Source organism: Engraulis encrasicolus, chromosome 5, assembly GCF_034702125.1.
Source record: "Engraulis encrasicolus isolate BLACKSEA-1 chromosome 5, IST_EnEncr_1.0, whole genome shotgun sequence".
NCBI classification, from domain to species: Eukaryota; Metazoa; Chordata; class Actinopteri; order Clupeiformes; family Engraulidae; genus Engraulis; species Engraulis encrasicolus.
In genome coordinates this window covers 43401895-43428903 of record NC_085861.1, presented here as the reverse complement: position 1 = coordinate 43428903, position 27009 = coordinate 43401895, and the positions used below count along the sequence as shown (strand labels likewise).

Here is a 27009-nt window from a genome sequence, read left to right as displayed (position 1 = left end):
ACAGCAATTTGTTGTCGCCTTTTCCTTTTAAATAAGCCTAACTCAGGACTGATGTTGGTCAGACAGTTTTGGGAGTGTTTTTTTATTTATCTTTATTACCATGAAGAATTTCATACAGTCTTTGATGACATGCACAAATACAGTCACACAATGATTGATTATGACAAAAAAAACATATTGCACATAGATAGTAATGTTAAAATATGTGATTATTTGTGAATTTAAGTAAAACATCCATGAGATATGTGATGTGTTAATGGCACTTAAACAAGCGTCTGCTAAACTAAAGAGGTACTTACTGAAATAAATGTAATCAAGTCTGTAGATTTCTTTTAACACACATTTGGTCAAGCCATTCGCAAATTTAAGGCATGTACAGTATAGAGATAAATATACTTCAGCATCTGTTTAAATAATTTAGCTTTGTTAAAAATGTATGTTGAAACTATTTTGAAAATTGGCTTATTTTGTCCGTAAACCTCATCATTAGACATATGGCTCTGTGTTTCGCAGTCTCCCACTCTTAGCTGGAAGAACATAATGTGTGAGTCTAATGGGCCGACTGGTTGTGTTATACCATTACAGAGTTGCTAACTCAGTCCATTTCAGTCCAACTTGGACACCCATCCTCAGTATCCATCTCACAGTCACACCGCGAACTCTCTAAATATGCCATCTAAATCTACATCTGATTGCAGCATAATGTAATAAGCAATATCATTTCATGTACCATGTGGCATTTTTGATCCTTGCTACATAACATGAACTGTTGCGTAATTCAGATGTGAAATATAACATTAGACATGCAATATCTAGAACAGAAAATGATGGTTTTTCAAAGTTGTTCAAACTCAAAAACACATAGACCAGTGTCTGTGTGGAGAAATTGAGAAATGGCTGAACATACATGATGCAATAATCACCTTAATAGCGAACATCCTTTGGTTGATCACAACTTTTAACGCCTCTCACTTCACACACAAACAAATAATGACATTTATTTTAAAAATTAGCAGGATTGGGATACATTGATCTGACTAGGTTGGTGTGCCACCTTGAGACACTTTGTTTTGACAATCCAGGTTTGGTGTTCCACGTTAAGGGTGGGCCAAATAAAGTGAACCCCTATTTAAAGGATTTTCTTATCAATAACTGAAGATACCACTACTGCAATGAATGCAAATTAAGGCATGGTTAGTTCTTATTCCATTAACATTGCTGTTGAAGACCATGCATTTGCAGATATGACTAGCTTGGTCATTTGAAAACCACTATCCCTTTAATTTCTGTCAGTTTCTAGGCTACAAGTGACAAGTTCTAATCCTCTTTTACATCACCTTTGTTGGAAGAAGTATTAAATATGTATGTCCTTCATCCCTTCACGATTGAAGAGATCCAATTGGTTAAAAAGTAGCCCATTTTCGTTCATCATTCATAAAGAAGACCCATGATATGGCTTTGCTTTAATGTTAAATAAATAAAACTCTTCTATGTGGAGGTGTACCACTTGTATTGGTCTGAGTAGATATATCAAGGATAAGTGGCTTAAGCTGCTTTCTTGGAAAACCCCCCCTGGTTAGCGACAGCCTGATTTGGAAGCAGCTAGGCATTGAGCATCTCATGCTCCTTATCAGTCCTCCCGATTGCATCTGGGTTCGCGAGGGGGTCCAGATCAGCGAAGAGACTGAACCATGCTGAGAGGTCCTTGGATGTCTCTGGCGCTGTCTCTGTAACGCATGAAGCACATCAGCATTAACCACTGACCAGGGGTCCGTTTCTCGATTATTGTCGTTGCTAACCGTCTTAAGACCGTCTTATGCCCCGTGTACATCGGGAGCGACCAACGCGAATGAAGCGACGGAAGTCATTCATTCTCTATGGAGGGTGCGCGACCAGCGCTACCGGAGCGAATTCGCCAGGGGCGAAGCTTCTTGAGCGACCAGGGCGACTTTTGACGATTAAACTCAAGCTAATCTTAAGCGAATTCGCTATGACGCTGTTCGGCGAAAACCAATCGGAACGTTCATATCGAGGAATGTCCCAGGCTGTCAAGACAGAGCCGTTATGTGATTAGCTGAATCAAACATGTCAGTGCAGCGTCCAGAGCGAATAAAACGAATTCATGGCGAAACTTCTTCAACTACCCCAGCTACCCGGTCGCGTTGGTAGCGCTTGATGTACACGGGGCATTACCGTTCCCTTGGATTTAGTGGTGAGCGTCGCTGTCGAGAAAGAGTTGAGTCGCTCTAACGAAGAACTTTGCTAACGACGATAGCAAAGACGCTTTCGAGAAACGGACCCCAGAACGAAACCACAGACAGGATACCAGATCTCACTGCCTTTCCCCCTTAACACGTTTAATTATTGATGTCTTGAATGTGACTTGGTTGAAGAGTTTGCTCTTGTGGTATTAACTTTATGTGTTTGATGAATTTGGCCTACCTCTTGCTGCTGGCCTGGCAGAGTTCTGATTGGCTCCAGATGATTCCTCTGTTGCCGTGGAGGCAGGCTGTGGAATGTCTGTGGCCCAACCTGGAGAAGAAGGCGGAGCAAACGGTCAGGAAGCACATTACAAGTTCAAGGCAGTTAGTGGATAAAGCCGTAAATTAATCCATAATGTCAAATGTGTGTCAATGTGGTTTTCTGCAGTTACTGTAAAGATGATTGAGTTCATTCAATTGCAATGAATACATAAATCTCTGTTCTGAACTTGTTTGGCAAATATGGTGAAGGGAGAGTGCCTTGGCACTGCTGAAAGATATATCACTTCTTCACCAGTCAACTGCCAAATCCATGATATCCATCTTGCTCTAAATCAGGTACTTCCTTGACAGGCTCAGCAATGTCATACCAATGTTATAATGCAGCTAAGCTTGAAGGCATGAAAGGGCTACTGCCTACATGACCTAAAACTTCCTGAACCAACTCAAATGACCTGTAATCTGATTATCTGATCTGTAGAAGGATGAGTGAGTTAATTGCAATAAATGTATAAATCCTGTGATCTAAACTTGTTTGGCAAGTTTGGTGAGGGGAGCAAAAAATGCCTCAGGGCCTTGGCAATGTAAAACAAAACAAAAAACAAGCAAACGAATAAACAAACACACATCACGTGCTTCCCAGTGACATGTTAACTTCCAAACCGGTAATATCCACCATCAATTTTAATGTCCACATGACCTGTACCTGAACCGACTCTGACGACCATTAAATCATCTGACCTGTGGAGGAGGACTGCAGGCTGTTCATGTTCTGGTCCAGCAGGTAAGAAGGTAAGAAGAACGAGGGCGTTTCCCCGACTTCCCCTGGCTGGCCTGACGATGATAACGCCGCCTCCTCTTTAGAAGGGCTCTCCTCCACCAGCTCGCCCTCCCCAAACACCTCCCTCCACTGGCGGGAGAAGTCCCCCTCCTCCAGGGACGAGCTGTTGAGGATCTCATTGAGCAGGGCCAAGCCGTCCTTCTCCAGATGATCACCCAGCAGATCATCCACACCTGTGTTAACGACATTACAGTAGGCAAAACTGACCCTGTCTTCATACAGTATACGTGTAACCGGCGTGACGAATGCCTTTATGGAGGATAACATTGGAGGATAAGCGACAGCAAGGCCCTGTTGATGTTGGGAAATAAGACCTGTAGACTAGCGTTGTTCACACTCAACATGCTGAAGACGTGTTGTGTTGTCAGCTGTTCAAATAATAAAGCCACACGGCCATGGTTGAAGCATGGACTGTGTTAATTTAGGCTAGCTGATGTTGCATGTAAGTTAATGAGCCATTAGGTTTGTTTTCCGCTAAAAGGGTTTGGACCCTTCGTTCACAAACAAAGAACCCGGATGGACAGTTATACGGACATTTTTGTAAACACACCCATTTGGGCCTTTTGTTTACAAGTAAACTGAGTTTTAAGTCCCTAAATGGGATATTTTTAGAGTTTTAAGAAGAGATTTAAAAAATCAACCTGTTTTTTATTCAAATGCCAAGTTTATATGGAAATGTTTAAACTTTATCTGCATACATGTAACGAAGGGCATAGAAGAAAGGTCAGCAGAGTTCAACATGGAGAGACCAGTAAAGCGTATGCCATACACTCTCTGATGCAGCAGTCACTGATCTCTGAGTAGCAGAACATTCTGTTGAGCAACTGGTTGATCCATACGGCAGTTGCTAGGATGGCAGTATTGCATATTCAATTCATACAGCATGATGAGCAATACTCAAAAAGATTTTTGGGCTTTTTGGGGGCGTTATTTCAATATGACAGTGTGAGAGGAGACAGGAAGCGAGTGGGAAAAAGACTCAGGGGAGGCTAGGGAAAGAACCTCAGCTGGGAATCGAACCTGGGTACCACGCATAACAACTGAACCATGGCCACGGCCAGCAATAGCCTACTACAAGTTTTAGGCTATTCCAAAATCTGCAAATGAAAAAATGAATATGTACTGTTTAGGACATCATAGTGTTCATTTGAAGGGCATTTTCATAGCTAGGAACTGATTTTTAAATTTGTATTTGTTTACTTACTAAGAGGAAACTGCAAATGGTTTTCCTGTGAATCCAATACTATGGGCAATTTAAGCACTGGAATCTTTAGCTGCATAAATAAAGCCATCTCGTCATGGATGAAGGAAAGCAACAACGACAACAAGCACACTGGAATGGCTTCACACAATTCCTTTTAAATCGGCAATAACTCACTGTACCTGTTTCTGAGGTGGCCTCATTACGATTCTCGTCATCCACCGAAACAAGCCTGAGGGCGAGGTAAAAACAACCACAAGATCACTTCTTAGATAACCTTCATTAAGTGCCACAGAGGATCAAACACTTCTGCAAAAAACATCAAAATGCTCTGAGGAAAAGTGTCAAGTGTGGAGCAGCCAGACTCACAGGTCCTCTGCATTCTGATTGGCTCCTGACTCCTCCTCTTCACCTGTGGCCTTTGCTCTCTTCTTCCCTTTCTTCTTGGGGCCCTGATTGGGCTTCTTATCCGCCGGGTCCTGAAGAGCCTTGCAGGAAAAGAAAAAGATGTCAATTAGGATTAGTCATTAGCCTCCATTTAAGAGTTTGAAGCCTGAGGAAACCATTTGAAGCTTTTTTACTTGTCCTCATATGAAATGGGCAGACCATGTACTGTACATTGCTGTGCTTGTGGTTTTTGGCAGCCATGTTTGAGCAATGGCCCCAAATCTGCACATGCTGTTGCATATTGTCCAGTTTCTCAGGCCGACCATTCAATTCCACCAGCATACCGTATGAGTCTACACATATTCATAGTGGCTTAATAAAACGATTTTACAACAACAGGGCCTCTACAAGTTAGGGAGAATATTCAGTATGAGGTCTAACCACACTTGGCCTGAAGAAGCCAAGAAAGTCAAACCAAGCCAATCCTATTCATAATTTGTATATTCTGTCTGAATTATGTAAAAGCATGCTTGATAAATAATTAAATAGATAGAAATGTGTTGGCTATGGCCAGTGCTGTCTGAGACTTCTGCCCAGTACTGTATTTCACATCTGTTTGGCATATTTGCATGTCTGAGCTCAGTCTCTTATGTCCTAATCCCTGACACAAACGACTCAAAATACTTGCCTCTAGACACTGAAGAATCCGGGTGTTTGCTCACCTTTATTGTTGAAAACTCATAAGACTGACAGCCTTTGAAGCTCTCATGAATGGCTGCCATGGTGTGGGAGGTTTTCTCCCAGAAGTACAACAAAGTGGTCTGCAAGTTCACACACAACAGGACATCTGGGTAAATACAGGCACATACGGTATTTGAAGAGCTTGTCTCCAAAACAGAATACTCTTAATCCATTTTCAAAAATGTTCAAAAATGAAGTGTTTTTATTGTCTTTCTCAGTAAAATCAGTGTTTCAATGTTGAAATAAAATAAAATAACAGAAACCCAAGTTCTGAGGTATTAAAAGGTAATGGCATTTATTGCATTTTGTAAAATAACTTCTCGTTTACAGTTCTTCTAAACAAGGTAGGATCTGTCATCATCTTTGCCCTGAATGACAAAAGAAGAGATTCAATATCCTAAGTCAAACAGAGCACATATACTGTACACATATACAGTAGGTCATGTTGACATACAGTACCTGGTAGGTTGTTAAGACATGAGACAGGAGGTTACAGCGACTGGCTCCCAGTAAATCCACTTTCTGACAAACATCATTCTTCAGTTTGTCGAAACCTGTCTTGGTTAGGCGCACCTGTGCCTGGACCTGAGAAAACACAAGCTGAAGTTTATCGCTTGAAGAGCTTTTCACCAAGCACTTGTAAAAACAAGGAGGGTGAAAGGTGATCTAAACAAGAAAGGGATGTTTTTGTAAAAACACATTGCAGCATAGCAACAAATGTAACACTCTAGAATGACTGACTACAACCCAACAGCATCTAAGAGACCTACAAGCACTCACTCACACTCAAATTCCTGTTGTTTGTGAAGTATGGTGAATGAAAACATTGCCTATTGCGCCATCTGCTGGTCATGCTGGTTGTAGGTATGCAGTTCCTTCATGCCACTGTTTACAAGTGGGTTGGTTGCAATACGCCCTCACCCAAACATGCCATTATACGAGACTTTGACCATGCTTCAATATTTGACGGCAAAGGTGGGCCCTAAGCATCGCATGGGGACCAAAGGTACCCATTTGACGCAAAATACACAAAAAAGGTTTCACTCAGAGATGTCAAAAGTAAAAGTGGAACTTCCCTTCAAACACAGAGTAACCAAACCAGTCTGTCTTCCGATTAGTTGATTTCGCACTGCTACCTCATTAGGTACAGTAGAATAACTGGTGTAACAACAATGAAATATTACATTCTACTGTTATACTTACACCATGAATTGACTTCTAATTTTACTTTGGACAACTCTGTGTCACAGACGGTAAGAGAGGATTAGGGAAAGGTCTAGGACCTAGAGTCTAGGTCTAAGCGACCGCATAAATAAGCGACACAAAAGCGTGACCCATGACATCAAATAATGAAGTCTGATCATGACGCAAAGGGTATGAGATTGGGTTGTCAACTCGTAGCCTCTTAGTGCAGATGGGGTCGATGGCGGGCCTATTCACTATTTGCTGAAAATACTCAACAACATCATAACAACATTGCTATGACATTACAGAGAGCCTTAAGTAACAGATTAGAACATAGCAATTTTGGTGACGGTAAGGTTAAATGCTGGTGAGATTTCAGTTTGGCTGGTAGAATAGATCAACTTACTTGCCACATTGACCCATTAGTAAATGTGTGTTTGGCTAGTAAGATTTACATCCACTTGCCATTTTGGCTGGTGAGGAACAAAGTTAATTTAGAGCCCTGGTTATAACATTGGCTCTGTGCTAAGGGGTTAAAAAGGTGACTCAAGGTCTACAGTGCAGCACCTTCCTGAACTTCTCCATCTGCTTGTGCGTGTCAGGATCCAGCTCCTGCGAGACGTCCTTCATCCACAGCAGGGCTCCTCGGTACTCCGTCCTGGACTGCTCCATGCGGTTCACGGTGAGCCAGGTGTCGGAGATGGCACGGTAGCGGAAGGTCTCCACTTCCTGGTACAGGCGGCCCAGCGGGGCACGAAGCGCCATCCTTCAAATGAACACACACACTACACTCATTATGTGTTGAGAGAGCTGCCTTGACTGAAAGACCAACTGTAGTGTGCACATATGCTTCATTATTCAACACTTTCAAGCTAGCAGGTTTACTTCAATACTTTCCATTGCTGGCGTCAACAATTCAAGATTTGTGTGTCTTACTCTAGAAACATGGAGTGGATGAGTAAAAACACTTGTTTTAACACAAAAGTCACAGCATGTACTACATACAGTAGCTACAGGAAAAAAATATTCTTACTAGGTCTGTGCAATATGATTTAATGTTCGGACTAAAGACCTGGGTGCACAAGTGGATTGAGAGCGAGTGCCTGCTGACTAACCTCTTTAGGGAGTAAAGATGCATTGTAAAAGACGATGTGCATATTAAATGAGTACACTGAAGGAGTACAATAGGAGAAAACATGTGTTCTATGTCTGATTCCACAGTGTCATACTGTGACTATGAGGGCCTGTAGGTGTGTGTAATAATGTCTGATTCCACAGAACACCATACTGTGACTGGGAGGGCCTGTGAGGGCCTGTGAGTGTGCACTGAGAGGAGCTGAGAGGCCTGCTGACTGACCGCTGTTGGGAGGAGAAGCAGAGGGCCTTCCCTGTGGCCTGCATGATCTTGCCAGCCCTGGTCTTGTCCTGAGAGCCCTGGGAGCGCAGGAAACGACCCAGCTCATTCTCCTCCTGAGACAGCACTGAGGAACAAGCAGAGTAGCAAAGAGTAGAGTGACTAGCCACAAAAACCAAACTCTGAAAATATGGCCCCTGTTATGAATACGGTTTTACCAGAATGTCAATGACCAAGTCGTAATGCATTGCTAAAGGCTCTAATGTTGTAATAGTGCTATGGTAGTAAAGTCTTTTCATTGACTATTACTGGCAGAATGGTATGCATTATGAAGCTACAGTGAGGGAAAAAAAACGTAGAAGTTATGGACTTTCCCCACAGTTGTGCACAAGGAGGAGAGCCAGGCTGGAGAAGGCTCGGAGGACAGTGCTGGCCCGTCAAAAGAAGACGACTGCTTGCTGAGGCCTGGAGGTGAGTTGGTTGCCATCATACCTATGCATCCATCATCAGTGTCATACATGCCTTCTGCCACGTTGTTGCATACATTCAGTGTTAGGGATATTAGTGGATCTAGCATGCTGACCCCAATTACGTATTGTGAGGGCTATACTGCCCTACAATCTTAGAACGCAGTAACTCTGAAAACGGCAAACTGAGAAAAAAGGCTTCAAAGTTTTCCATATGGCGCGACAACTGTGTTGTCGGTAAATTGGTGGTGACACTTCCTGGTAATGCTTGTTTAGGATATAAATTTAATGCACACAAAAAAACCCCAAAAAAACAACATTTATGTGTCTTTTTGCCACAAAAAACAGAGTTACTGCGTTCTTGGCTGGTATTACTGCCACAAAATGGAGTTACTGCAGGAGTTACTGCGTTCTTAGCTTGTATTACTGTCTACTCCCAAACCAGTCCCATTGGAACGTGTAGCAGTAACTCGCCGATTTACTGCGTTTTTGTTTAACCTTTTTTGGGTCATTTTTGCACTTTCAAAATGAGTTTTCTCCAAAACGGGACGGTGTTGGACCACCATTTTTGGACACAAGACAAATGAGGTAGTTTAGAACCGATTTCCGATATAATTTTTTTTTCGACCATTTTGAGTTACTGCGTTCTAGAACGCAGTAACTCAAAATGGTCGAATTTTTTTTTATATCGGAAATCGGTTCTAAACTACCTCATTTGTCTTGTGTCCAAAAATGGTGGTCCAACACCGTCCCGTTTTGGAGAAAACTCATTTTGAAAGTGCAAAAATGACCCAAAAAAGGTTAAACAAAAACGCAGTAAATCGGCGAGTTACTGCTGCACGTTCCAATGGGACTGGTTTGGGAGTAGACAGTAATACAAGCTAAGAACGCAGTAACTCCTGCAGTAACTCCATTTTGTGGCAGTAATACCAGCCAAGAACGCAGTAACTCTGTTTTTTGTGGCAAAAAGACACATAAATGTTGTTTTTTTTGGGGTTTTTTTGTGTGCATTAAATTTCTATCCTAAACAAGCATTACCAGGAAGTGTCACCACCAATTTACCGACAACACAGTTGTCGCGCCATATGGAAAACTTTGAAGCCTTTTTTCTCAGTTTGTCGTTTTAAGAGTTACTGCGTTCTAAGATTGTAGGGCAGTATAGGTCCCTTTACTGTTTGCACACAGACGTGACGTAATCGGGCTGCAGGCACATTGTTGGAGTAGAATTGACCATGCACATTTGTAAAAAATAAATAAAAAATTGCCAGGTGTTTTTTTTCCGAAATAAGAAAATGGATGGTCACGATAACTTCAGATATAAAGTGGACACCACAGACAAGGGCTTTCCTGATGGTGTCATCAGTCCAGTTGGTATGTTTAATTTCTTGTAACCAAACATCTCCTATGCTTCTGGAACAGCTTATTCCCTCTCGGAATAGCACAACAAGTGTACTTTTTAGGATCTCTTTTTTTTTAACAAACGTACACACTTCAGCACTCTCCTGCTGGCTAGATTAGGCCTTGGAGAAAAATACTTTGTATAATTGTGTAATAACAACACGGAAGTTGACATTGCCATTTAATGTCATTGCATCATGATATATTGCATGCGCTCGCACCCGCTCCACACACACACACACACACACACACACACACACACACACACACACACACACACACACACACACACACACACACACACACACACACACACACACACATTTATGGAGGCCTTGGCATTCAATTAAACTCTATCTACACTCGAGAGTGTTAGGCTACTGGTACTTACTGCATATTCTCCTCTGGTACTGCTCAATCACCTTCAGCAGCTCCATGCAGGTCCTCTGGATGGAGTGGAACACCTGCAGCATGGCAAAGGGAGCCAAGCATAGTGTAACAGTTCTGCACGTGGAGGTCCTTGCCTCCTGATGCAGAAAGACAGAGGAGGCCCACCCCCCAACCTTCAACGCCTCCTCTGTCTTTCTTTAACCTGCATCTAAACACTGAAGTGCTTTATGCTGCTGGTTGATGCTCAGTCCACTCTTTCCTCTACATTATTTTGCAGTGGGGAAGGCGAAATGCTCAACTAATTTTCTCAGAAAAGGAGGCTGATATAAATTTCAAATAGCAGCATCCAAAGGATGGGTGGGCCCAGGGTCGGCCCATTGGTCTGACGGCCCATTACTCTGAATTTCAGGGTCTGGATCATTTCGTTTGGGTCTGGAACCTTCCATTTCGTAAGCTATCTATTCTCAGCCAGTTACTTGCATCTCTACCTGTCTACGGTTGTCGGACTAATGGGCTGTCGGACTAATGGGCTGTCCGTCCAATGACGCGGGCCCTAGCTAACTATGCAACACTTTGGTTCAATAATAGATCATTTATGTAAAATGGTGAAAACGTGTGTGTTTCCTTCAGTTAACACAGCAATTCTTTGCCACAACAAACGCCATTACACGCTGAAGAAGGGCTCTGCCCGAAACGTTAGTGGGCGAATAAACAAAGAAGAAATCTGAAGAGTGCTGTCCTTCGCTTCATTCATTCATTTATGTTTTTTGTGGGATTCAGCACCCAGTTAAGAACTGTTAAATTAGCCTATTTAGGTGATAGCGTGAGCGCGTCGTCTCCACTTTTGAAGTTCCCACAATGTCGCCATGATTGTCAAAATGATGTAAACTGCTTAGCCATTGAAACCCACCTCCAGTTTTCCATCCAGGTCGGCATCTGAGGCAACCACATGTTCATCCTCTTTCTTCCCCGTCACTTTGATGAGTGTCTGTTTTGTTTTCCAGTATTTCTGCTGGAACTTGTTCACGACAGATGAGTCTTGGCTCTGGACAAAGCGGTCGAAATAGTCCCGTGTATAACCACTGAAAAGGGGAGAAAGTGAATGTGAAATAAGTAGTAATTAGTACTATTACATTGCAGTATATTTGGGACAATTATCACAAATATTAATAGAGAGTGTTATTACACTTACTAGCTTCCTCCCTCCATGTTGTTGAATATCCTGTAAGAAAATGTGATCACGTCATCAGTGTAATAATAGTTTCATTGTAAAATAAGAATATGCAATATGCCTAAACACTGACATCTGAAATCTAAAGCAAGACCATGTCTTGGGCCCTACTCTACACAGGCGGGCCAAAGCAGGGATTTGTTTATTAGGACAACTGCTGTTGCAATATTAAAATTGTAGTTATGTATCTTACTGGAGACTGCCTTATGAACACTTTGGTTAAGTGCCCAGTTTTGAATTAGTCTGCAACAGCAATTGTAAACATGCAGATAAATGAATACCGGTACAAGCAACTACACCAGGGAGGCTATTGTAGCCTATCGCATAGCCCATACCAGGGCCAGGCCCACATTGTAACTACACTAACATAAGCAACGGTTGCATGAGGAGCGAGTAACCACACACAAGCCAATAACAAAGGATTTTACGCAGCTGTTTACCAATCACTGCATCGTCGCTCACAATACAAGCTAAGACAATGGACATTAAATGTCGCCAGGGCTCGAGCCTAATGACTCATTGGGCGAAACCGTCCTCATTCTCCCACTTTCCCTTGGCTGCTGCGATGTGATGAGACGAGCTGCAGTGTCGTGTCTCACAGCATCCTCTTCAAAACACTGTAGCCGCAGTTCAACATTTCAGGCTGTATGGTCAAGCACACCCGGATTTCCTTGTTGTACACCACGCCAAAGTCAACATTCATTCTCCCTTTTTACAATAGACTGGATTCCGAAGCCAGGAAAAGCCAAGAGTGGTAATGTAGCTTAGACGGACATGTACCCAGTTGTACGACGACATTATTAAAGATAACTTACCGTATGTGGATAATGTCATTGAGGTGTTTAAAATATTAAGTTGTCGTTAGGTGATCAAGGAAGCAATGTACAGTACGAGGAATTTGTGCGATGCCGGTGCTACTCCAGTGTCATTTGGAGATCCTTGTTGTGAAGTGATGGCTGACGTCATTCGCTGGTCGTAGGCAGACGCCGCACCACTGCCGTGCGTAAAAGGGCGCAGAGATGTTATTGGAAATTCTCCGATATCCTGTTTTTTCTTAGAAACCTGTAAACCACAGCTTGCGCATTTTGTAATTAATGTATGGTAGTATTGTCTTCTTGTAGTAAGCGTGGTCATACTACTGCACATCTTTTGCATGCTTATTATTATTACGGTATTATTATTATTATTATTATTATTATTATTATTATTATTATTATTATTATTATTATTATTAAATCAGTGTATGTATCAGTGTATCATACGTAGTATTTTCCTGTCCGAAAACTGCATTCACCTCCTAAAGCTGCAGTAATACTGCTGTAGCCTGGAGTCCAGCTGCCGTTCCCACAATACAGGGAAACACATTTTTGGAACATTGCGGCAAGTTAAACGTAGCCTACAGTAGTATTGCAAGTAGGCTATGTATCCATGCATGCAAAAGTTAGTCAGTTTGGGCACTTGCCATTTTACACATCAGTAAATTGCACGGTGAAAAAATCCAGACCATGACAACTCGAATCTAATTTTTTTTTTAACTATCTGCGCGCCTTTCTCTCAGTACATTCGAGTTATGCAAAACAATTTTCAGATTATAATCTCACAGGTACTGTACAACAGAAATGTATTGCAGTTGCATATTGACAAGGGGTTAACATTAGTTCCTGTCATAACGTCCTCATTCATAATCTAAGTTAGACAGTATTCAGTTTTGGTATAGATGTAACCTACCACGAATAGGCTTGACTTCCTGCATACCAAAGAGAGAAAAGATAAAGACAGTGATGATTAGCATCTAAGGTTAAACCAGTTTTTTTGTTTTCAGAATGAAAAAGACAACAGCTTACAGTTGGACACGGTGTGATTAGTAACTGGTTGTGTGTGTATTTTCATTTGAGTTTTGTATTTCCCCCCAGAGTTCGAGACAGAGCCAGTGAGGTGTGTATGTGAAGGCGTCATGTTAAATTTTAATAAACACATCCAAGTTGTGATAGGCCACCGCTCATCTGTTTAGAAGGTGCAGGATTCAGTAGAAATTTCTGTATAAAAAGAAGGCAATCCGCACACTTCAGGTCTATTTTTGTGCAAAGAAGCTTTACTTGACTTGCAAGCTTTCGGTCCTTAGACCTTCATCAGGCAGAGTAAACACATCCAAACCACCAATATTCAATAAGGCAGGCCCAGTTGAGGAAAATGAAACAATGCAAAGGCAGACCATGTTGATATTTCAATTAATACATACTTTTTAATATGAAATAAGTTAGCAGATGTACTAGGCAAAATCAAACTAGAGGATTTACCTGGCAAAAGTCTGAGGTCCATTATTCATTTGAAAAGCATCAGAAAATCAGACATCCCTCCAACATCCTCCTCCATGACTGAGGAACCCTGGGCATGGTATCGTCCTGCCGCACTACTCGCTTTCAGGCGCCGTTGGGGGCTGCCCCCTTGCAAGAGTGAGGCATAAATACTATTTCGTTGTGTGCAGTGTGCACTTGTGTGCTGTGGAGTGCTGTGTCACAATGACAATGGGAGTTTGACAATGGGAGTTTCCAATTCGGGCTTTCACTTCAGAATAATTTCAAATTTAGAAGTGGAACAACATAATATTTCTGTATATTTCTGAATTTTTACACTTATGTTTACAAGATGCAGACTTTAAAAGTCTTGGTGTGTGTGTGTGTGTGTGTGTGTGTGTGTGTGTGTGTGTGTGTGTGTGTGTGTGTGTGTGTGTGTGTGTGTGTGTGTGTGTGTGTGTGTGTGTGTGTGTGTGTGTGTGTGTGTGTGTCCGTGCATGCCTGCGTGTGTGCGTGCGTGTGTGAATGCGTGTGTGTGTGTGTGGATTGACCATCACAGACCAGGGGGTTTTCAAACTGTGGGCCCTGAAGGTAATGAAATCATTTTCTAAAAATCTAAAATAATATTTGTGTGTGATGTTGCTGTTGACTATGTGGGTTATATTGTTTAATGGGGCAGGGGTGGGCCGCAAACATTTGTGAAAACTTCAACTGGGCCCCAAGTTGGAAAAGGTTGGGAACCCCTGGTCTCTAGACCAGTGTTTCTCAACAGGGGTGCCATGGCACCCTGGGGTGCCGCACGCCCCCCTCAGGGGTGCCGCGGAAACCTGGCTGACGGTATGTGAAATTGACCTAAATAGATTATGTGGTGGATTGTTTCTTATCAGTTATGGCATCATTACTGGGGCGGGTTTACGGTCCAGTTCCGGGGCCAGGGGTTATTGGCCCGGGGTTGAATACGAGTCTGTTATTCAATAAAGCCACGTTAATTCCGAGCTGGACTCACTGGTAATTCATAACACGACAGATTAAATAACTTATGTAATATAATTCTTGTCTAAATTAATGCTTAGTCAGTGAAATCTTTCATCCACCATTTACGTTTACATTCTTCATCCACTATTTACACAATAAAGTACATTTCTATCACCCCAGTAGGCCTATGGCCTACACATAGCCTGTCGGAGGTAAAGCTGCAACTTTGAACGTCTCCAAATGTGTTACTTATCTAAGCTTGTGTGGTATCGGATGCAATACCAGGTTACGGCTTGTTGGTTTGGGGTGCCTTGAGATTTTTCATGTATTGAAAGGATACCTCGCCTAAGAAAAGGTTGGGAAGGTCTCTAGACAATGACCTCATTGAGAATCTCTGAGATATGCTAGAGAAGGCCTTGTGCAGCATTCAGACTCCACCATCATCAATATAAGATCTTGGTGGTGCGAAATGAATAAAATACTGGATGGAAATAAATCTTCTGACATGTCAGACACTTATCAAAAACAATGCAACAGCAAATGTGTGCCATAGACAAAGCTAAAGGCGTTCCAACAACAAATTGGAGAGTGTGACCTTTTTTTGGTGCAACTTTTTTTTTGCAGGGCAGTGTTTATTAATGAAGCAGGTAGCTTCTAATGTTAGCTTGGCTGTTTTACCATTCATGCCTGGGGCTATATTCAAAGGAAGGGCTTACATTTCTGTGACAGCCTGTTCGTGCGTATCATTTCACCTTTTAATAGTGCACAATGACTGCCAGATCTAAGCCCTCTTTGACTTTTGTGTTACATTGTTCATTTTTATGTTTATGTGCATTTTAATTATTTTATTTAAAACTTGTGAAAAGTGTATTGCAAGCTGCGTTCACCAAACACCAGTCATCTTGTTCTGCTTTCATAATCCACCAGAGGGCAGTATCAGACTACATGTCTCTTAATATACGGCTCTGACATGTCAACACACACACACACACACACACACACACACACACACACACACACACACACACACAGAGAGAGAGAGAGAGAGAGAGAGAGAGAGAGAGAGAGAGAGAGAGAGAGAGAGAGAGAGAGAGAGAGAGAGAGAGAGAGAGCATGTTTGCACTGATGTGTACCTCCCATTGACTTCCATTAAAATACAGCAGATGACTTGTCAAATCACTCGGACCATACCCATGCTTCACTCTAATCGACTCACAAAACATTGTTTTGACACTTTTTAATTTTATTGGTTACACCAAAAGGACCAAGAACACAACAACAACACTTTTGTCTTAATATTGCGGATCACTATTTGGTCCTCAAAATCAGTCCTTGTCTGGTCACACACACACACACACAAACACACACACCCATGCACTTTATGCATGCACGCACACACACAGACATGCATGCACGCACGCATGCACGCACGCACGCACGCACGCACGCACGCACGCACGCACGCACGCACGCACGCACGCACGCACGCACGCACGCACGCAACAAGGGTGCCGGAACGAGTTTTAAAGTGGTGGTGCATTTTTTTTGTCTTCATTCTTAATTTCTGCTGCTGCACTCCTCTCATTTGTCTGCTGTAAAAGATGAGAAAGCCTCGTTTAGGGAGCCCAAAAGTGGGGATGCAAATGCACCACTGCATTCCCCTTATACCGGCACCTATGGCACACACACACGCGCACACACACACACACACACACACACACACACACACACACACACACACACACACACACACACACACACACACACACACACACACACACACACACACACACACACACACACACACACACACACACACACACACACACACACACACACACACACACACACACACACACACACAGGAACACACACACACACACACACACACACACACACACACACACACACACACACACACACACACACACACACACACACACACACACACACACACACACACACACACACATACATACATACACACACGCACCATCCCATAATCAGCCGCAACACACTTACACTGCACCACATCACATCACACATGACGGTCTTTAAGCGAGTTCAACTAATGAACGAAAACACAGAAAATGATTTCACATTCAGCGTCCCTTTTACACTATCTCCAGCTACTTAGATGATAAATCATTTGTTGGAGCTCTCTTTGATGAGTTTTGTATTTAAGAGGAGCTTGGTGGAGTGGGTTAGTCTGAGATAGTGTTCGGTGTGAACAATTATGAAGACAGAAATGAAATTACAGCAACCATCTGTGAAGTTTCCGTGGGTAGAGCTATCCAAGCAAAACATTATTGAATTATTTTTTTTGTGATTCCAAAAATTAAAGTTCATTCCAAGATGATTCTTTGTAAGGTGATTGCAATTAAACTCAATAATTACAACAATAGCTCATAAAACAAGCTGTAATTTTTTTTTATCCTTCCCTGCCATTGTCTCTCACAACCTTCTATCAAACATCCAGCATTAATTCATTTACAAAACGGCACGATTGTAATTTTCTGATGCACTACACCACATTGGTGAAATGCACAATAATATCAATAGATCTCATAAACTTGCTCACATTGTTGCACCTGTCACTCATGGTTCTGAAGCAACCCAGCGTATCATGCACATCATCCCATGACACGCTAACCCTTTGGAGAAATCTGTTGCAGTAAGTGGAGACCATTGATCCATGTTGATGGTGTTCTAGGTGATGAGCAGCACAGCAGTGCAGCACTTGGTGACTCCAGCAGGATATCGAATGACACACAATCCTATGCAGTCGAGTTTTCATTTTTTGAAACAAGCCTTTTATTCTTATGTAGGCCTGTACAGTGACTGGTGAGGAGGAGCTGATTGTATATTCTCATAGAATTATTGTAAAGGAATGATCATAATTATACACTTGTTAAAATCTATTGCACAATAGCATGTAATAAGCACAAAAAATGTAGGTTACAAAAAAAACGTGGGTTACTGAAATGAGTCGGATATACAGAATGTTTTGCGTGTAATTGGCAGTGTATCTTTGCTGCAGGTGTAAGATTACTGGATCCAAATTTCTGACTGAAATCGGGGTAATGCATTTAGGCCTATTTCATAGGAATGCTGTCATCATAATGTTGAGGAGATTTACAATTCTATTTTTAATGTGATTAATTTCAAAGCGATTAATTTGAATCATCTCATTCCTAATAGTGACAATGTTGGCCATTCTATTTTATTCTTTGTTCGAAGCTTTTACGTAACAGTCTCATCATGACAGTGTTGGTGGGTTTCGTAGGCCTAATTGTGGTTTTCATTGCAGTTAATTGCAAAAACTGTGAATCGTCTCATCCAAAGTTCATTCTGTTGTATGCTCTGTATTCTTTATCCCATGTTTTTCCACATTCGTCTGCGCCATTCATCACAAACACAACCACAGGTCTGTCACCACCAGGCAAGCAAACTAGGTTATTGCCATGGGGCCCCAGATGAAAGGGCAGACCCTGGTCATGATGGTTATGTACTCGTATTCAAATGATAGCAATGGCATTAGTGAGGCAAAACCTCCCTAAATTCACTGAGTGGAAAGAGCAGGTGCTGCTATCAATATCCCATAGTTTGACGAGAAAAAGGGGACTAAAATCTCTTTTTGCCTGGAGCCCTCAAATACCTTGAAATGGCCCTGCAACCACAAGAAAACTGAATTCTATCTCAGGAGAGAGTGGAAGAGTGGTGATTCACCAGTTACCCACCATTGTCTGGGAATTAGTCCAGCTCAGTCTGCTTTTTCATTAGTCCTGCAAAAAAAGCACATCTCCAAAGGCATATTTTTAATGGAATTGTTTGAAACATTGAACATTATAATTTATTAACAGTGTGTCCACATTATTATGTTTTTGTCATAGCATCAGCATCAGCAGTATTTGCATCTTAATGGAACGTAGCACATGAACTAAATGAATCTAGTGTCTTTTTTTTAAGACACGTTTCACTTTTTTTTGTAACTGGTGACATTTTCTGCACAAGAATCAGAATGGTGAGATCATTTAGCTTCACCAAATGCCTTTATACACGAAAAGTCTGCAACTGTGAAGAAATAGCTCGAGGAGTGTGTGAATACATTTGTGTTTCACTCTCTATGCTTTGTAGACAGTTAAAGAACTTCATCACATATTCATAAGCACACACACACACACACACACACACACACACACACACACACACACACACACACACACACACACACACACACACACACACACACACACACACACACACACACACGCACGCACGCACGCACGCACGCACACACGCACGCACGCACGCACGCACGCACGCACACACGCACGCAGTATGCAATACCACACACGCCGACCATTTGCGCACATAAAAATGTCTTATCACAATTGCAAATTTTAAAACACTTGCCAGGGATTTCTTTTTCCTAAAAGTATTTGTTTAAGGTTCACAGATATAACTTACATTATAAATCACTGCTCATATGATAAAAGCATATCACATCACAGTAGTTCTGCAAGGGCTGCCCTATTGCAAACATGTCATATCATGTATGTGATATGCATAGTGACTGGTGGTAGTCTGTTTCATCTGACTTTAGTCCTAATTGGTTTCTGTTGTTTCTGTTGTTTCTGATACATATCTCTATCTACTGTATCACATTTGTAGCACCTTGATCATATTATTAGGATTGTACCGTAAATGCACATCTATGTGAGGTGCACTCGGCAGTAGGCCTGTATAGACATCTCAATCAAGAACATGTGCCATTAGTGACACTGAAAGTATTACTTGCCACAGCCAAGTTTTACCAGCATTTGGCCGGTTGGCAGGTGCCAGTGTCAAGCCCTGCATGGCACACTCAGAACGTCAATCAACCATTTACTGCACAAACCAATGTTTTGACCTACACTTTCGTCAGAGCCTTTTACTCGATTAACATTTAGACTGGAGTCAGTGCTACCCAGGTCTTACATTACATGGAGCATCCAAATTGAGAAATGATTATTGATTGGAGGGTTGAAGTCTGTTGGAGTTTGAAATGTGCGTCTGATTTTACTCCATTGCTAATGTTAGGTCATGACATGTAATCTGCTCATACTGTATGTAATGCTACATCTTTCGCCTCAACTCCCTAGTCCCTCCACCATTCACTTATGAGTTGGTTGTCTGGCAACAATCTCCTCCCAGAAAACTGGGCCCAGACGTGACATCAACTCGGAGGAAAATGTAAATTGTTCTGAGCTTACGGATGGCACGGCCAATCTGATACTTCCACACGTGTATCGTGTGCGACATTTTGAAGGCCTGACTGATTCCCATTTCTTGTCAGGCTTAGCTGGGTGGTAGGTAAGTCTTTGCACCATTTTGTTTCATAGAAGACAGACACTAAGCTCCTCATTAGGATCCAAACTATGTGTGTGGGTGGTGAGGAATGCGGCAGTTTCCACAAAACAATAAAGATTAGGAAGGGGGAGAGGAAAATGCTTGATTTAAAAATGTATATCATGTTCCCCTCCCCAAGTCAATTCACTTGGTACATTACAAATGTATGGCATATCACGTTTTGGCATGTCAGCATGATGTCTCATACATTTGTATTGTAGGCCTACCTTGTTCCTATACCTCAAGGAACAGTGGTTATATGCATAAACGTATGATTTTCTTCTGTCATGTATTCATCTGAATACTAATCCTAAGTTTTTTTATGTGTATGTTCATGTTATTTTCCCATTTCCTATTCACCTGAGGTTATTTCTGTCCTGACAGTTTCTTTGTCAATGCCCTGAATAAATGGCCAGTGGGAAATGCAGTTCCGTATGATTAACCCTCTATTGCATGAACAACCTTTTAAACATCATATATTTTTTTAGATGTGTTTTTTAGAAGTAAAAGTGGTTAAATAATATAAATTTAAACAAAAAAAAATGTAAAAAAAATTTGTTGGGGGGTAGTTGGTCATTTGTTGCCATATGGCAACAACACGGGTTCGGTGAACATGCCTTGAATCAATTTTCTTTCAAAAGCATGATCTTATTGAAGGAAATTGTAAACAATTGTAATATTATAATATTACATTTTAAATATAGTTCATTTGAAGTAAAATACATTAAGTTATATTCATACTTTACCAGGAATAACTCAATGGGAGCCTAGCCCTATGTAACTCAATGGGATTCCATTGGAATGCATGTATAGTCATGTCACTGTCTGCATGTGTAAATTAATTTTTTTGTTAATATTATATCATATAACTTGTGAATTGAGGTATACAAATAACATAATGTTAAGAAAGTTAATGTTTTCAAGTTAAAATGATACAATAAGTGCAAATAGAGCACTATGTAACTCAATGAGAGCCCTGCCCTATGTAACTCAATGGGAGCCCATTGGGATGCATGTAAAGAAGGAGTGTATGCATGTTGCACGAGTGTATGCACTGTATGCATGTTGTTGCCATATGGCAACAAATTAATTTTCGCCTTTTACAGAGAAATTATAACTTTATATTTGTATTAAATGATGAAAAATGAAAGTTTACTCATCCTAGATTGATGTTGAATTTTGTTATGATGAAAATATGTCTTGAAGTTTGAAAACTAACTATGTATAGATTCCCACTTTGGCGTGACCTTTAGTGTGGCGCATCCACATGAAAGGGGTGGAAAAACAGGATTTCCTAATTAGATAATGTCATCAAACTGACAAATATTTCAAAATTAAAGTTCCATTTTCACCCACAATGGGAAAAGTGGTGGATATTTGTCATTCTCTATTAAAAAAAAAAGAAAAGAAAAAAGAATTTGTTGCAACGTCATGCAATAGGTGCAACGTGTAGGATGGTGGCCAGAATAGGTATTGCAACCATGCTGCTCATTGAAACTGTGCTGCCTTTTGCCAAATTTGATCTTTTCATATACTGATGTGACCAAAATACAAATTTTTCTTGTCTTTTTCTGGAAATTCTAAATGGCGGACATGGATAAGATCCACCTTTTCATGCATGAAAAGTGCAATTTTCTCAGTCATAATGAATACTTGATAGAATTTGATGGTGGTGGTAAGTATTCAAAGATAATATTTGTGAATGGGCAGCATGCATTCTGGAAAGAAACTAGTAAAAAATACTACACAGTGCACCTTTAAGGGTCTCCAGAGCAGACAAACAAACAAGCAAGTCACTCTTAATATGTCGAGGCTAATTTTACACTTGGCCAAGGGATAAGATGAGCTCATCTCACATAATAATATGTGCCAGTCTGCCTCAATCAACCACTCCGTATAGGCATTCATTATTCCAACCATTTCACTCAAAACCTTTTTTCTGTACAATTTCTCAAGGCGGCGATGACAATGTGCAACAAGACCAGCTAATCAGGTTACTTGATGAAGAGACAATGTGCTGAGGACAAGCTAATCTAAGAGAGGATGTGACAAAGTGCGGTGACGAGGTGCGAAAAAGCCTCTCTGCTGGCATTTCTGCATGCATGGATGGCTACTGTGTGTAGAGAGTTGGATATGTGATGGCACTGCTAGCACAGGTAGTTTTGCAGAGGCCACACGCACGCGCACACACACACACACACACACACACATGCATATCCTAGGGCAAGGGATTTCTGATAGACTTGAATTTGAACTAGAACCATCCCTCCCCCCATTAAGATATACTGAGAATTATTTCAAATTGATTAATCCATACTCCAAATGTAGACTTATGTCAGAATTCGTATTCACAAACAAATCCCTATTTTGTCTCTTCCACACTCCACTCCTGACATTACGCACACATGCACACACACACGATGGACCACATGTTCCCTGGTGGGCCACACATTTCTTCTCTGGATTTGGACTTGAGGGTTGACGTTCTGTTCTGACTCTGTTGCAGTACATGACAGCAGATCTGTCTTGGTTATGTGCTGCATCTTTTATAGAATGCCCCCTTAAATCAATACTTTGTATTGTCACACATCACAGAGCTTTCTGATTCACATCGGAGGTTCTAGCAGAAAGCAAAGAAAGCAGCGATAAAGTGTTCAGAAATTGTGTCGCTAATTTTTATGAAACAGTAATTTCAGGGTAGTGAGGAAATGTTTCTCTACAGTACCTAATGAAGTCTTGACAATTTTATGGTTAGCCATGCAAGGGCCCAGCCACAACAAAGATAAACACTTCAGCACAAAAGTACGTCTCACAGGTATGGCCAGATTGCTGAACACAGAGGAACCATGCTGAGGAGTCCTGTAGCACGCAGATTGAATGCTCTTTAAAACGTATTCTCTTTCTAGCTTTCCATTTGCTTCACTAATATAGGTTTGTCTCTATTTAGTATTTACTAAAGGTACATGTCCTTCACCCTGCCGTGGCCTAATGGTAGGGCAATGGCTTACTGCACTGGTGACCCAGGTGCGATTCCAACCTGGATCATTTGCCGATCCTCCCCTGTCTCTCTCTCTACACTCATTTCCTGTCTCTCCTCCACTGTCACAGGCAAAAAAGCCCTCAAAAATATTTTTTAAAAGATACATGTCCTTGCTTTCGTAAAACAACAGAGAAGTAACTCATGTTAAATAACCTGTGTCACTCTTGATGTTCAGTGATGGCCATCACATGCAGAGCAGGGCGCACACATTTCCTTTACTGTTACTGTGTCACGTTTAGCATATTGTGTGCGAGGTACTATTGGCCCGAGCATTGCTTCTTTTCCCCTCTGTCTCGCTAAATAATTGACATGTAACAGTTTCCTACATGTTTGTAGCCTCGGGGGAAGTGACATTGAGTAATGGCATTTTCTTATCTCCAGTGACTTTTTAATTTGTTCCCCTGGAGAATGACAAGCCCACAGATTCATCAGTGAACAAATGCCGTCAAGACAGCAATACCAATTACATAGGTTCATTAACTTTCTTTTTAAATCCATGATGCGAGAGAGTGACAGTCCAGCCCACCCCCCACCCCCCTTCCTCGCATGTCTCATTCTTTAGAGCCATAATAACCTTTTTGAATAGACCAGTGGAAATTAACAGCCCTGGATTCATTAATGCTGGTTGCAGTCAATTACTGCCAGTAAATACAACTTTGGGTCGTCCCCGTACCAGAAACAAATGCTGTGTTTTTGGAAGATAATCCTTGTTGTTGGGTTAGAACCGTGTTTTGCTGGACAGTCAGGTTGATAGAAGGCCAATGAGTGATAGGAATCAAGAGTGGACAATCATGAAGCCTTATGCAAAGGTCAATACATTCCCTTTAGGCCAAAGTCATTATAGGCTAGCCAAGCCACGCCCTCCTAGTGATGCAACACCTTCGGCGTTGCTTCTAGTCAGGCCAAGAGCAATGTAAATATCATTTCTGATCTCCATGAAAAATCGGGAACTCCACCCACTTTGTCAGAAACCAGTCAACCAGTAGCAAACTTAGGGAGGCGGGTCAACCATGCCATTTGGGAAACATTAATTGTTGCGCTCTTTGTCAGACCAAGTCTTGAAGAGATTGGAAAGTTGATGATAATCAGGCTAATTATAAGCCATAGTAAGCACAAATATATTTTGTTTCGGGTGAAAGGATCCTCCTGAAGCATCTATGTAATGAGACAATTGTGCAGATGAAGTCTTTTTAATTTAATTGACAAGAAAGGATACAGTTTTATTCTTTTCATCAGTTGGTTTCAGTTGGTTGATGGCATTTTTGCATCCTTCACAAACTCCCACCATTTCTCCTGTGCAGTCGAGTTGTCTGATCGCCAGAGTCTGTATCCCAAAATACCATGACAGTGAATTAGGAGTCCTCTTCGCTATTTCAAAGGTCACACACACAATTAAGATTAATTACTCTCTTAAAAATGGGAGCCCTGATGTTACTGACATTATTTTCAGGCATTTAAGAGAGTCAAGATAAAAAACACAGCTGAATATGAAATACCATTCATGTTTGTATTTACAAATGAAATGTTTTTTACCACATTTTTCAGAAATATGACCGATTGGTCTCTCTCATTGGTGAATTTATATATTTACAAGTACAAACAATAAAGCTGACACTGAGTTGGGGCATGAGTGTATGTTCAGTAAAAGCATGACCACTAGATCACTTGGCATAGGTAATCAATCTACGTACTTTAGCAACAGGACTGAGGTAACTGACTGAAGCATGGGCTAATCACAGTTGTGCTTAGAGAAAAATGGCGAATTCCTATACACAGGCAAATATTCATGTTAAAAAAAAACAGATAAGACTCTCTAACCCCATAGTCAACCACTTTTAAATTCTGTTAGATGATCTTCATACACACAAACAAATTCTGCATCATGCACTATATAACAAGTATAATTTCAAGTTTTCATTGAACAATATGTGGACGTCCTCAGAAACAAGATTCTCCATCCGTAGTAGCATCTTCCCAGCACCAAACACAATTTCAAATAAATCCTCCATCTTCACTGTTATCCTTTTCGGAGCAATCTCAGGCTAGAGCAGGAGGGCAAAACAGTGGAACAAATTGACATGTTCAAAATGTTAGTTGAGGAGCAAGGATTTCAGCAGAATTTGCCTATTTTCAACTTACTAACAATATTGATATGTTTGGAAAGAAATGGTGTATGGACAAAGTCTTGTGGATAGCTGATAGTAGCCATAAGCTACGCTTCATTTGGTAATAATGTGGTTGTATTCATGTGATGGGATGATGATGGGGTGGGGCAAGGGCTGTAAGGTTTGTTGTGGTTATGAGGGAGAGGGCTCCTCCCTTCACTATGCTGGATTTGAACCTATGGAGTTGGCTATATCCTGTAATGTGAAATAGTGAAGGTGTCTGAATAAACAATGTGTTAAAATTCAAAATTCTCCACCATGACCCCTTGCCGGCGCCCTCCACACCCCCATGAACATCTCATCAACCCGAGGGCATGTAAGGCGTGTCGCTGTGGTAGTTGTAGTCCGGGCACACCTTCTGCACCAGCTTGTAGTCGGTGCTGTAGAAGGAGATGTAGACGCAGATGACCTTGAAGGGCTTGGAGCACAGCCAGGAGACGTGGTTGTGGGTCTGCTCCTGCGGGCAGCTCTTAGACGGGTCGAAGCCGCACAGCGTAGAGCTGCGCGCGCCGCGCTCCACCTTCTCGTACTCCACGCGACAGTTGAAGAGCTTGGACTCGGACGGGTCCGCAGTCACCCGCTGCTGGAGCAGGTCGAACTCCACCACCTTGGTGGGCGGCACCAGGCCCACGGACACGTTGCCCTGGCCTGAGGCGTTGTAGCGGAAGTAGACGCTGAAGGTGCCGTTGCCGTGGTCCACAATCTTGCCGCTGATGAGCAGGTTGAGCGTCAGCGTCTTCATGTTGCACTGGAAGTCGCCCCAGCCGAACATCTTCTTGAACTTGCCCGTCTTGACGATGGGCCTCCGCTTGGCCCTCAGGCTTGAGAGCTGCTCCTGCTCCTCCTGCTGCTGCTGCTGCTGCTGCTGCTGTTGGGGGTTCCCCTGTGAGTCAGCTGGCATCCAGTTCCACAACTCCTCCCTACTGGTGCTGATGCTGAAGGAGGAGGAGGAGGAGGAGGAAGAGGAGGAGGATGAGGAGGAGGAGGAAGAGGATGTGTTGTCTTTGTCCAGAAGGCTGTGGGAAAACAGGTGGTTCGTGAGCAGAGTTTTCTCCCGGGTGGACCACACGTTCTTCTCGGGATTTGGACTTGAATCGTCGGAATCCAAAGAGCTGGATTGTTTTGACGTGACGACTTTGTCACCAGTGATCTGTGTAAAAGCAGGAAAATGTTTTTTTTAAACATCGTGAAAGAAAACCTAAGCTAAACACTTGTCAACATTGTCTTGATAGGACCTTTATCATCCTGTATTAGCATTTTGATCATTTCTAATCACACCAACTCAGCTGAAGGCCTATGAAATCAGAGGGGTGATGTTCTGACTCTGTACTGACTGTGGAAATACATGGCGGTCTGTCTTGGTCATGTGTTGCATCCTTTATAGAATCTCCCCACCCCTAAATCAAATGAAGGTCTTTCTTGTCACACATCACAGAGCTCTCTGATTCATATTGGAGATTGTAGCAGAA

General features: G+C 41.9%; 2 protein-coding genes across 3 annotated transcripts; both read right to left on the bottom strand.

Moving 5' to 3' along the window:
- Nucleotides 1-1448: 1448 nt before the first annotated feature.
- Nucleotides 1449-12609, bottom strand: ica1 (islet cell autoantigen 1). Of its 2 annotated transcripts, none has more exons than XM_063199505.1 (13): nucleotides 12491-12609; nucleotides 11637-11666; nucleotides 11355-11526; nucleotides 10446-10518; nucleotides 8193-8316; nucleotides 7403-7601; nucleotides 6110-6235; nucleotides 5632-5730; nucleotides 4892-5010; nucleotides 4705-4754; nucleotides 3222-3494; nucleotides 2443-2532; nucleotides 1449-1727 (listed from the first exon to the last, which is right to left on the bottom strand). In XM_063199505.1, exons 2-13 carry the CDS (start codon nucleotides 11651-11653, stop codon nucleotides 1603-1605), a joined length of 1467 nt encoding a protein of 488 aa, XP_063055575.1. In that variant the 5' UTR covers nucleotides 11654-11666; nucleotides 12491-12609; the 3' UTR covers nucleotides 1449-1602. The 2 variants fall into 2 exon arrangements, with proteins under 2 accessions (XP_063055575.1, XP_063055576.1); XM_063199506.1 differs by lacking the exon at nucleotides 12491-12609 and adding an exon at nucleotides 12116-12366.
- A 13232-nt stretch (nucleotides 12610-25841) lies between these two features.
- Nucleotides 25842-26391, bottom strand: LOC134449803 (neurexophilin-1-like; the record flags this gene model as incomplete). Its single annotated transcript, XM_063199909.1, is given in 2 exon segments — nucleotides 25842-26369; nucleotides 26371-26391. Coding segments are annotated over 2 exon segments (549 nt in total), but the record flags the coding sequence as incomplete, so codon positions are not given.
- Nucleotides 26392-27009: the final 618 nt, after the last annotated feature.